Source organism: Emydura macquarii, unplaced genomic scaffold, assembly GCF_026122565.2.
Source record: "Emydura macquarii macquarii isolate MOO-44397 ecotype Brisbane River unplaced genomic scaffold, CSIRO-AGI_Emac_v2 contig_554, whole genome shotgun sequence".
Classification (NCBI taxonomy): domain Eukaryota; kingdom Metazoa; phylum Chordata; order Testudines; family Chelidae; genus Emydura; species Emydura macquarii.
In genome coordinates, this window is record NW_027130691.1 from 5905116 (window position 1) to 5918743 (window position 13628).

General features: G+C 41.1%; 1 protein-coding gene across 2 annotated transcripts in view; it reads right to left on the minus strand.

Annotated features, from left to right (window-relative positions):
• MLXIP (MLX interacting protein) overlaps window positions 1-13628 on the minus strand; it is a 68677-nt gene extending 55049 nt beyond the window's left edge. The window contains exon 1 of one of the 2 annotated variants that reach the window (XM_067539586.1): window positions 13264-13628. In XM_067539586.1, the coding sequence (XP_067395687.1) occupies window positions 13264-13628 (365 nt within the window). The remainder of the gene's footprint in view (window positions 1-13263) is intronic. The other variant, XM_067539587.1, reaches the window with a different exon arrangement.

Consider the following 13628-nt stretch of genomic DNA (forward strand, 5'->3'; position numbering starts at 1 on the left):
TAACATATGGCTGCAGTACCCGTTTAATGCATCTTTTAGCCAAAGAAATAAGTACATCTTCTCCAGGAATAAAAGAAAATGTTGCTGAAGTCGCAAAATACTTCCATAACAACCATTTTGCTTCAGCTTCACTGAAGAGAGCAGGAGGATCCAAACTGATTGTCCCCCAAGATGTTCGATGGAATTCTGTGGTTGATGGTTTTGAACAATTTATTAAGAACTGGCCTATTCTCATAAAACTTTGTGAAGAAAACCGTGATATAATAGATGGAAGTATCTCATCCAACGTATCTAACATTGGATTAAAGAGGAATGTAGAGGATATGCTCAGTATACTGAAGCCTATATCCATAGCCTTAAACAAACTTCAGAGAAACTGTTGCTGCGTTGCTGATGCTGTTGAAATTTGGAAGGCACTTCAAGAGATATTGAAGAGAAAAATACCTCACCAGAAAGCTAAACTGCAGGCAATAAAGAAGCGAACTGCAAACATTCTCAACCCCAGATATAAAGGTAGATGCCTAACTTCTGAAAATGCTGCTGCTATGGCATGGGCATCTCAAAATCACTCCTCAGTTATGCCAGTCATAATACATTTCAGGGCTGAAGCGGAACCATTTAAACAGTACATGTTTACTGATGATGTTTTGAACAAAGTCACTCCCCTGAATTGGTGGAAATCATTAGCCAGGCACCTTGAAACAGAGTTCCTTCAGTTGCTAAGCCAACTTTTCACAGCAGTAGCTTCCTCTGCAGGCAGAGAGAGAATATTTTCATCGTTTGGTGTTATTCACTTAAAGCTAAGAAATCGACTGGGACTTGAAAAAGCAGGAAAACTCGTATTTCTATTTCAATCTATGAATAAAAATGACAGAGGAAGTGGGGAAGATGAGAGATAGTTATAGAAGTTTTAAGGACAGTGTATGTTTAGTGTTGTGATGACTTGTCTGCTAGAATTAATAAAATGTGAAAATTAAAAAAAAAGAAAGAAAAAAGAGTTTAAGGACATCCGTCAGCCCGCAACTCCAGAGACTGCTGCAATTGCAAATGTGAAACATTATGTAACAGTTAAGATTTAGTTTAATAAAATATAAGTGCTATTGTGTTTGTGTGTGTGTGATTTAGTTCTTACCATTCCTAATGTACTGCTGCTGCATCTGCAGCTTGACACAGGTAATGAGTATTATGTACTATTTCCTGAATTAATAAAAATCAAGTTATCTAAAAAATTACACAAAGTACACCCTCCTAGATGTTGTAAAATGCTGCACTGAGTTGTAAATTAACATGTTTCAGTTATCAGATTTGCACCATTGTTTAAGAAATATGTGAAGAAGTATCAGTGGGAAACGTGATTTAAACCAATGATTTTCTCTTAGTGATTTAGATCAATCCACCCTGAATGGGCACATTATTAATCCAGAAAGACCTTTCCCTTTGGCCTCTTCCAGTTTGGAAATTCCTATGCCACACCAACTAGGCACAGAGTTTGGGTTTTTTCCTTTTCTTCCAAGCCTTTTTTCTTTGCTCATCTTTCAGTCTCTCTCTTTCTTTCACTGACTCAACATTATTTGTACTTGGAGAAGGAGGTCAGTTTTCAAGCACTAATTCAAAACAAAATGACACACCCCAGCACTGAAAACAAATGTCTCTCTATAGAGAAATTACAACATAGCACAGCAAAGGGCCTCCAAAAGGGAGTGGTCACTGGGCCCCTGACGATTCTGTCCTAACTCATCCTCCAATCTGTCTAAGCTCTTCTGAAAGTGGTACTTTAAAAAATTACAAATTAATCAAAAAGTCAGGGACAGACAAAAATTTCTGTGCAAGTTGTGCCAGGATTGAGTCTAGCTAGGCAAAGAGTGAGGGCTCTTCCTCAGACCTCACACGAAAACATTTTATTCAACACTAATGAAATGCAGAAGGCTCTCCGCTATTTTTAGAATGTACTGTACTGTGCAATCTTTATGTTGTTTCATTTCTTTATGGCAGTGGTTCTCAACCGGTGGTACGCGTACCACCAGTGGTACGCGGAAGACGGCTCGGTGGTACGCGAGGCAAACCTCGCCGCCGATTCCGCCGCCGAATCCCCCCCCTTGCCGCCGCCAAGAAACCGTGCCGCCGCCAATCACTCCCCCCTTGCCGCCGCCGAGAAAGCCCAATGCCACCGAAAACGGTCAAACGGCGGCAGGGCATCAGCGGAGGGTATTGATCCCTCCACGCAATCCCGCCTATTTACCGAGTTCTACTCGGGCCAGGTACAGTCAGGTGAAGCGGTACTTGACTTGACTGTACCTGACCCGAGTGGTACTCGGGGAAAAAAAGGTTGAGAACCGCTGCTTTATGGCACTCGAGCTGCTTCAGAGAGGCCGTACCATAATGGCTATTAGAGGCCTGACCAGGTGATCTTGTGGCTAGGGCTCTGCATAATCATGCCCTGGTTGATTCCTAGGTCTAGTCTCTTGGCATTCAAGGCCTGGAGTGCTGCAAAGGCAGTGTGTGACAGTTTCTGTGACATGAATCTTTGAGGGAAGGAGGTGATAAAGTGAAGGAAGGAAACATGTAAATACCTCAAACAAGGCAGTTCTAGAAAAAAGGAGTTCAGGATACTCCCCCACTAAAAATGGCTGTTAGACAGTTACGGCACTTTAGGGCCTTGTTACACTGGCATTTTTCTAAAAGTTTCCCACTTGCACGTTAGGCCCAATTGGCTTCGCTGCTGGAAGCCACAGAGTAGAAAAGCATTCAGCCTTTTTAGCACCACGTTGTAGAAGCTGCTCTGAGCAGGGTTAGATGATATGGCATAAACCCTTCATGGCAGGGATTGTCTGGGTTTGTACAGTGTCCAGCATAAAATGCTCCAAGCCCAACTCGGTCCTTTGGGTGCTATCATAATATTTAGTGCTGCAGATAATGTTGGTATAGCAGTGGTAACCATTTGTACACCAGCACTCTCTCAACATTGCTACCCCTGGAAAAGCTGCACATTTGCAGAAAATTGTCTACGTAGACAAGGTCTAGGGGAACCAGCAGCACAGAGGACCGCAAACAAATGCCATGCAAAGAGGTGAACAGACAGAGATAACAGGTGCTGGTAATTAATCTCCTGATTGCAACTGCAAACAAAGTGACTTCCATGTCACTTCCAAAACCAACAACATGATGTTTTTCAAGGGTGAATCTCTTAGGCAAGAGCAAGGCTAGTCGACTCCCCACAAGTCAACCCTGATGCTCAGCATTGTACAATAACTGTATAAACTGACATGAACCAAATCTAGTACTAGCAGACCCCATTAATTTCCCACCTAAACAACAAAAATGAGACAACCCTTTTCACTTCCTGACTCAAGATGAAAGAGAAAACCTTCTATGTGCATGCTGCAGATCTAGCCTTGCAGAAGCAGGAGTTATGATGAACATCTGATAAGAAACAAATGAGATTCTCATAGGTAGCACAAGAGCATTTCTCACTGGTAGACCTCTTGAACTTGAGCATGGCTCATTGAACTGAAATGGAACTGGGGCTCCTTTTTTCCTCCTCTTGATTCCCCTATATAAGATCTCCCAAAAAGCACTCTTGCAATTCTGGCCTGAATTTTTCTGCTTATTTGCCAGTATGCATAGGAAACGTTTCACACTTTGCTTTATCTGCAGCTAAAGACATCAGCACACAGAGCATGTATTTTCTTTGCTATAAAGTTATGCTTTGTTTGCTCTGGTGGCGTATAAACTATAGATAATACCAAGAGCAACCCAACACCTTATGCTACAGCATAAAAGGCAGCATTTATCCCAGCATGAAGCAGGACATCTTCAAACAGAACAATTTCAGGTAAGAAAGGCAGCAAATAAAGTTAAAAAACCCAGCCACTCCTACTGTTATCTAATTTTAGTCAAGCAAAAAATGTTTCACCCAACCTTTGGGGACAGATCAGGAAGCTGTAGGTCTGTCACTTATTGCGTTAGTGCAGCGCTTAATGCTGTGAGCACACAACTGGGAAGCAGAAGATCCAGGTTCAATTTTGTCTCTGCCCCCGACCCTCCAAGTAACCACAGGCAAGTCACTTCACTGCTATGTGTCTCAGTTTCCCAACGTTTGCACTTTATCCAACTCCCAGGGAAAGATGCAAATATTTATTTACTAAAGCTTGTAAAACAGATTCTCATAAAGGTGCTTCACAAGTGCAAAGTATTATTATCCTATACTGAACAATTTAAATGGTTATCAGAAGCAACAGGAAAAGCCACACTACAGATTAGTATTTTTGTTTCACTAACAACAGTAATCCCTATACAGCACTTTAATTCTTTAAAGTCCTTAACAAACATTAACTGACCAATTCACTGGAGAAGCTGAGGCAAAGATGTTAAATTATTTGCCACAGGATCAGCATCAGAGCCAAAATTAGAATTCAGGAGTTCCTAGCACCCAGTCTTAAGTTCAGACGACACCTCTAATTGTTGTTACATAATAATTATTATATAGCACCCATTTTAAAAAACAATGTCAAACCACACCACTGAATAGAGATGAGAAGTGTATCAGTAGTGGTCATATTTAAATACACCACACTTCTATTCCTAATTATTGTTAAGGAAAATCAGATTTTCTTTAATTAACATTCAACTATATCAACTACCTTATGTCTCATTATAATTTGCAATTAGAATAATTATCAACCAAGAAGCATTTCATGTCAAATGAGCTTAACTCAGCCTCCGAACTAATTATGTTTATACATATATTCACAAATAAGAGTGCCTGTGTTATGTGAATGTGAATAGCACTTTTTACCTGAGAATCTCAAAGCACTTTATATTAACACCAATTCTAACCTACTTAAAAGATATTGTGAATGTTACTGTACAGCCATTACAGATGAGTCACACTGAATGAGTGCCAGAGACGGAAACAGAACCCAGCAGGCTCATCTTTTAGATCCCTATTCTGGCCACTCCTTCACAGATCTGACAGGGGCTCAGAGATGTTTGGTGAGGAAACACCAATAATGATAATCAGAAACAAAAGATAATGTAATTGAGATGCATTCTCCCAACAGGAGTTATTCAGCAGAGAACAGACTAAACCCCATCTGCTCAGTATGCAATTAGGAGATGAGGACTTAAAACAGGAGACTGAGAACACACTTGGCATAGCATATCTTGTTACTAACTCATATCTGTATCTCTGGTCTCTTCAAATGGCAATTCTTGAGCTTGATTTTTAGATATCTCTATTTTATGTGGGAGGATTTTAATTGTAGAGGGAAAATATGTTGAAGTGTCAGGAACATTATAAGTTGGACCAACTAAAACATGAATATCATTAATATTAAGACTTCTATTCTGTGTCACTGGTTCTCTGCCCCTTCAGTGGCCTGAATTTATACAGACTCTCTGCTCTCCATGAATGAACATGGACTAGGATTAAGGGCACTGATTATTCAACACTCTTCACTAAAACAAAATTTCCATTAACTTCAATTGGGCCAAAAGCCAGGTTTGTGTAGATGAGTCTCTGCGGCATAGGGCTTAGAATAATCTGGAATCCCAGACTTCAATTCTGATTGCTATTTCTGATTCCGTCATTGACTCGCCCGGTGTCATTTAACCTATCTTGTACACATATATATCCATAGTCGGGGGTAACAAAATTTACAGGGGTGTTACGGGGCTTATTGATGAAATGCTTTGACATCTCCAGATGAGAGAGTCTGAATTTCTCCAGTGCCTTTTATCCAAAAGTGTCTGATCTGGGGACCTCAAAATGTTTAATAAACAAGCTTCCAAAAAGCCCTGTGAAATATGGTTTTATGGTCCCATTTTTGCACATAGGAAACAGAGGCTTAAAGTGGTTATGTGACTGGTACAAAATCATGTCATACAGTCCATGGCAGAGGAGGAAACAGAAAGTAGTTGTTCTGGCTCCCAGGCTCCTGTTCCAATCAACAGATCCCTCTGACAGTATTTTCTCTTCTGCATTTCTATTTGTGTCTTAGAAAATTCTAAGAATGTGCAGTGTTTAAAATGTACGATAAAATCATCATTGAGGCTCTGCTTCCTTTTGATACTAAGGTGATGTGCTTACTGAGTCTAATGATGAGATATGAATCCTCCTTTGAAAGACTACTGCATTACAGAATTGTAAACTCCAAATAAAACATTAGTAAAGAGAATAAATTCACCAGCAGCATATGAAGCAAGGTAAGAACAACATGCAAACAGCCTGATCATTTGTACTTACACAGTAAAACAAGTTTCCTGACTGGCAAAGACACTTGTTGAACTGGAGTCACATCCTAACATTTGTAACAAAATTCTCTTTCAGAAAGGAGTCATGCCTCACATGGAAATTCAGTTTGTGACATCTTACACAGGAGATCGCCATTGTGGCATCAATGCTCTGATAAATGGAGAGATCCCAGAGCCTAGCAGGCAGAAAATATAAGCTTCTTTATGAGTAACAGGGTCCCCCTTTGTTCTAAGATCAAAAGAGTTTTCCAGTATCTCCAGAATGTCTCCTCCCTTCACCACCTGCAGATCTCTGACTCAAGAATTAGCACTGTGGTAGCCAGACATCACATTTTCCCCACAGCAGTCCCAAAGCAGAGCAGTCCCTTACTTCAAAGAGGATTACTCTTTAAAACATAATTAATTTCCACCCAGAAGGGGGTGCCTCCTTGGGCACTTCAACTGATGTGGAAAGTTATCCACAGAGCAGTGTCCCCAAAAAGTGTTAATTATTATGATGATTATTATAATTATTAAAACATGGTAAAGTTTTATTAGGCAGTAATTTGCATTTGTATGTTTGTCTTTTTCGATCAGCTACAAAGGTTAACATTTATTGGAATTGACAGGTCAGTAAGCTACAGCTTTCTTTTTTCTTTGACCACTTATCTTTCCCCTCCCAAGTTCTCTCCTATTTTCTCTATCACTGAACTCCACCACCACTAATATCCTCCTGGGTACTCAGGCCCATAAATTAGATGTCATCTTTGATCAGTCCTCCCATCACACCCACATAATCAATCAGTCTGTTCCATTGTCTTGCCTCTTTCTTACACATCTCTAAAATCCAGCCTCTCTTTTGTGTCCACGCAGTCAAAACTCTCAGTCAAGCTCTATTTATACCGCTACTATTAATAAAAGAGACTCAGAATGAGCAAAGAGCATTTATTGATTATACTACAGATATTCAATATAGCATAAACAAAGGGCAGACAACTACAAACACCTAGCTATAGTTATGTTGATGAATGCTAACAATGAGTGCTTTGGCTGCTCTGAAAATTTGAATGAAGAAGTGGATGTTTTTCCTATGACTAGCTGGTAGGACCAAGTAGCGCAAAACAGCATCACAACACCTCTGTGAACCAGCCAACATTGTCATAATTTTACAGCTAGAGAAACTGAGGCAGAGAGAGGCTAAATGACTATATAAGGTCATGTAGCAAATCATTAGTAGAGCCAGAAATAGAACACGAGAGCTGGCTCCAAGTCTTCTGTTTGAAAGATTCGACCACACAAACTCCATGTTTAAATAAGCTGTGAAGACTACACATTCAATTATCAGCCCCATTGCTGCTTCCTGATTAGATGACTCTCAGTAACTAAAACATTTATTTCTATTATACATTGAATCCTTGAAGAGTGTTTTAGATTGGGTGTTTTTCTAAAAGACATGCTCCAGGAGTTATTTTAGAGAAGTTCCCTGGCCTGTGCTATACAGCAGAGCAGACTAAATTATCACAATGATCTCTTTTGGCCTTAGCATCTATGAACCACGCTAGAAAACATTTAATAAAAGAAATAATCACACAACTTCCATTTTGAGCACCAAAGGAGTTACTGAAAGTCCTATGTTTCAGAGTTCCAGCTTCAAACACAAAGCCTTTTACAGCAGCAAACCTACCAGAAGTGATATCTGAAAGCCTACATTTTCCTTAGATTTTCCTAACTTTACTTCCCTAGAAACTCTGACAATACCAAAAAACTGTAGTTGGTATTAAAAAAATTAAGATGTTTCCACTGTTAACTGGAATACAAACAGCCAATTCCATTTTCCTTGGAGACAACTGTTTAGTTGTCTTTATAATGTATAATTGTATTTTCTGCTCAAACAAAAAGGAAACAAATAAAAACTAGAGTACACTTACGCAGCTTTCAAACAGTTTAGAACCTTTGTCTTTTAGTTCTGAGAGGATTGTCAGTGGCATTGAGGTCACAGTGACAAATGAATAGAAAAGGAAAATTATAAACCCATTGAGTTCTGTGTACAAAGGAAAAAAATACAATGAATACAGTCTAACGCCTCTCAATATTTCTTTCACACGATCACTGCTTTTCCACTATTTGCTAAGTCTGCTATGGCGCACTTCCTCCAACTTGATATCAGTTTAAAACTTGGTCAGCATTTAACACAAATGGCAGAACATGGCAAAGTAACATAAAAACTCACCTGCCTGGAGTTTCCTGGCATACAGATGAGCAGCTGAATAAACCAAAAGAAGACTGTTTTCAGTTTTCTGTTAAATTTTTGGCTTGTGTTTCTTTGTGATGGATTGAAGAGCTGAATTTAAAACACTAAAAATCTGTGACATAGTCCTCCAAAAGAGTCAATGTCACCTCTAAAATCACCAATTTCTTCCACAAAACACCAATAGGGTCAAGTGGTAGGTTATTTTATTCTCTTTTTCAGAGTTTCATTTTCTGAAATGGAAGATCGAACAGCAACCAAAGGGTTTAGACAAGCATCTAGTGTCAATGTTAACACTCTAACCTAAAGTGCAACACCTGACATGCTCCTTAAGCTAAGACTTATTAAGGGATAAGATTGCTAATGCTATCTAGTAATAAAAGAAGAGCTTGTAAATGGGTCTACAAAGACCCTCTTCATTTACCCTACCACACCAGAGGATTCATTACTGGGTTAGATGGACTTCAATTGGCAAATAGTTTAAAAAAACCGAACAACTCAAAAATCAGACAAATTGTTTACCTACTTTAAAAAAAATACATCCTAAAATAATTGTAACAAAGATTAAAGCAAAATATTTCTCCATTTTATTTACACTGTGCTTCTGACAGCACTTGGTGTCCAGTTTTACCATTTTCCCATTTGCATAGGTCTTTCACATAGCAACAGGGGAAAATAACGTAGCTGGCAAAGAAATGAAGCATTGATGTGGTAACAGAGTCTAAATTCTCCTCTTTATTCAGAATGGCCCTTGCCAGAGGATGGTTGAGACACAATGGCATAGCAGCATGTGATACCTGCTCTGTCATTTGCTCATTTTATACCTGTTTTGTGGATAACTAAGGCCTCTGGTGATATCAACCCTTCTTTTAAAACAGAATCAAATTCACTTCCACTTCAGCAAAGGTCAAATCCTACTGGAATGACTATTGTAACCACCCAAAATCTACTGACAAATTCAGAGTGTCAGCAAAAAACAAAAGACAGACTATTCCAAGAACAGGGTTTTTATTCCTTACTACCAGCACCCACCAGTCTCACTTCTCAGAGCTAACAGAAAGTCTGAAATGCTATGAACAGATTTGCCAAAGAGAAGGTTGAAGGTTGATGCTAATGAATCTTGCCAAATGCACAGTTACCTACAAGAGAGTATTTGCTCTGAGAAAGACAGATTACCGGTATGTTCTAAGGCACCTATACCAGAGCTTTGCCCTATACCATTTTCAAGACTATTGACTGGGAGGCCAGGAAGATGCTGCACTTAGCCTGGTGAGTATGGAGCCCATTTGTAGTGTACAGAATATAGATACATATCTGCATTTCTAAATGTGAATTCCTGGTTTTGAACCTTCAATAAATTATGCTCCACTGTTTACAAGGTAAAACTTTCCACATGGAGCTTTCCAAAGTCACTATACTTTGGTTTATTAATGCAATAAATCCTTCCCAATGCCCTCTGCAAATTCTTTATACCAGAACTTTCTACTGCATGCACTTCCCCTTCCACTTTCTCAGGCAGTGGGACCTGATCCTGCAAAGGGAGGAGCACCCTCAACTCTCACTGAAGTCAGTGAAAGTGGAGGTTGCATTCCTACACCATCAGGCACAAAATCAAAGAAGGGAGAAGAGTCCTTCGTCCTAGCCCCAGAACATAATCCCAGTTACTCAAACTGTGGCTAGGAACACCCTAGAATACAATCCAAAATCTTGTGCTATTTTTGCTGAAGAATATTGTTTAAATAGTTCTAATAAGCCTGTAAAATAAGGGGGTGATGTAAAAAATACACAAATTAAAATCTGTAATATCAATTACACTTTGAATTTTAGAGGACTGAGGCAAAGGGCTACAGAAGAAAGCATCTACAGTCCATTTATCAGCCTTAAAAGAGGTAAGGTTCCCAATAAATGTCATGATGGTAGCAAGTGACAGTCAGATAAAATGTGCAGTACAGGACATGCAATAGCTGTAGTATGCTCCACTGTTTACAGGTAACATATTAATTTATAAAACGTTGTTTATGACCTGCTAAACTGCATATTGGAATGTGTGTTCTTGTCACACTTATCCCTGTAAAGTGGTTGATCTGACATGATATTTTGAAAAGAGCAATGATTTAAATTACTGGAATACAACTGAAAAATAATTTTAACTAAGGTAGAAGCCTGTTCTGTTCACAGAAGAAAGAAAAACAATCACTTCCCTCTCCCTCAGGTTTCTTCATGTGAAATGAAGCAGATGTTTAAACAGCACAAAGCAATGATGCAGGACACTTTAAGGTAGGAGACAAAATTAGAAGTTTGGTTTGGAACTCACTCCCTGCAGAAAATATGACTCAGCACAAACCTAGACACTTTTAGAATTATGAGGAAGATATACTTCTTTGTTCAGGCTTTCCCACATGATTAAATCCTGGTTTTCTAGCTGACTGATAAAGCTGTAAAATGGTATACAATTTAGTGACTCTTCAGACCTTGAATAACTCATCTTAACCCAGATACTAGTAAAGAGTCTCAAATAAACACAAATACAGTTTTGTCATTTGTTTTTGCATCTGTGTAGGCCATGTTTGCCCAACTCTGGGAATCAGGTTAGTGTTGGCTCTGCAATAGCCACAGAGCACAAACATTTTCCATAAACATCAATTTTTTTCTGTTTCATTTTCTCAGTTAAAAATTATACTTAGCAGTGGTGGATTTCTTGACAGTGAAAGTGCTGGATTGATAGCCAGGAGAATGAAATCTAAGGTGCTACAGGACTCTTTTTTTTAAAAATGGTATCTGTGTGTCTTGTGGATTCCTAGAGCAGATAAGGATGTAGAGAAAACTAAGGATGAGTGGGTGTAGCTCAGTCTCCAAGCTTAATCAATCATTCTTCAGCTGGTGATCAAGCACTCAGTTTTACTAATTTTACACGCACCATGTCCAACAGACAGTCAACTAAAGCCCATTTTAAAAAAAGAAATCCTGTAATCTGCAATCACAGAAACAAAGGAAATAGAGTGTTACTGTAAAATAATGAAAGATGCTTACTAATGGTTTCTTGTACCTGAAAGAGAAAAATGCAAATAACTGGCTACTTTTCATATGGAACAGGAAAAGAAAAAGAAGTAGAAACTTTTATTCTGTTCTTTACAAATTATTCAGCTTTGCCATTAAATGTTGCTGCTAAATTTGGGCTCAATCCCAAGAGGTGTTGAGCATTTGCAACTCCCACTGAAGTCTAGAAGCTGGAAGGGCTCAGATTCTCTTAGAATCAAGTCCTTTTATATTTAATTCTCATCATATACTGAAGCTAATTCTATTTGTTCCTCTTGCACCCCTATTAGAATGCAGTGAAGATCTCTCTTTGTTCAGAACCTTTATATGCAAAGAAACAAACTTGATCTCTATAATGCTAAGTCCCAAAAATTATCTACAGCTATTTTAAAGTTTTGCTGTTTCATTTAAACAAAAGTGATGTAGATACAAAGAACAATACAGAAAAGAAATAAATACTAGAAGTAAACAGAAAAAGCTTTACTGTCCATACACTGCCTGGCAGGTTCTGCTCCAACATTACTATATTTTCCACTGCACCACAAAAGGTATTGTCACCAGAGCTTCTGTGGTGGTGCACTAAAACTCCTTTTTCTGATTGTTGTCAAAATGCAGACTGACAAGATAGCTTTGGAAGGGATTTTAAGGCCAGTCACTTCCCAGGATAAGTTATTTAAGAATTGTTTTAGGCCCCATTGGCACCATCTGTCTTAAATATACTAGATTACTATGCAAGTCACCAGTTTTTAGACCTACATTTACCTCTCTCCCCCCACAACCCTTGTTTTCTCAATTTCTGTAGTTTATTTATATCAAATGTGGAGAAACTGAGGTTCCAGAAAACTCAGCTAAAACATTTTTCAGGTTTACTCTGTTCTTCTTCCACCCCCTTTCTTTTAAACCACCCCTCATTCTGTGTCTGACATCCATGCCTTCTGGAAGGGCTAATGGCCATACTAGACCAGGGGCTATGCACTGGGTAGCTATAGACATTACTGGGCATAACTACTCATCCACCTTAAACACACCGGAGGAGGAGCTTTCCTCTCTGGAGCGCTTGTGCAAGTGGAGAGTCTTGTACATAGGCGTTCAGTATTATGTTATCAGGTCCTACCCCACAACATGTTATTGTACCCTCTTCTGCAGATGACATCTGTATCTCCAAACCCCCACTAGCCCACTCGATGGCATCGCTCACCCCCCATGCAGTGTCCCCCCCCACTCCAGAGGATGTTCCATGTCCCCATTCCCTCCCCAAGTCCCTACAGGATCATAACTGGAAGAACCAGGGAGATCAACACGTAGCCATGCCAGCCCCTTTACACCCCACTGTCCCTATCACTCCCAGTCTCCCCCAACTCAAACACTGTATCCCAAGTTCCCCTACAACTCCCATATGTCTGGGCCTTAATGGGTTCCCTCTTGAACGAATGCCCCTGGATACCCCCGCTATCCCTGGGTACCCCCAGCCCCCACCAGCCTCCCTGGAACCCCTTCAGGCACCCCATCCCCCGAGGGGGCCCCTTATTGTCCTAGACATCCACAATCCCGCCCTCCCCCCCCCCCCGGAGCCCCCAGCCTCCTGGAGCTTCCTGTCACCCAGACACTCTCCGCCACGGAACCCCCAGGAGCTCGACACCCCCCGGTCCCGTCAGCCCCGCACCCCTCAGCTCCCCCCCCCCAATTACCTCAGACACACCTCCCCCGCCCCCTCAGGCCCCCCGACCCGGCCCGGCCGGCCCCCGCACCTGTAGGCCAGGCTCATGCACTCGAAGAGCTTGGTGAGGGAGGCGTCGATGCTGAGGCGGCCTCCGGCCCCGTCGCCGCCCCGCGCCGCCCCGAAGCGGTAGGTCTGGCACGTCTGCTCGTTGACCGTGTCGAAGTCGTAGCCCTTCTTGGGCGGGTGCTCGCTGTGCGGCGACGAGACCATGAAGTGGCCCGAGTGGATGATCTGGGGCCCCGCCGGCTGCCCCCGCCGCGGCCCGGGCCGCCGCCCCGCCAGGGAGCCTCCATCGTCCGTGTCCGAGGAGTCCTCGTCCGGCTCCGCCCGCCGCGACGCGGGCCCCACCGCCCCGGGGAGCCGGCCCGGCCGCATGAACACGTCGGCAGCCAT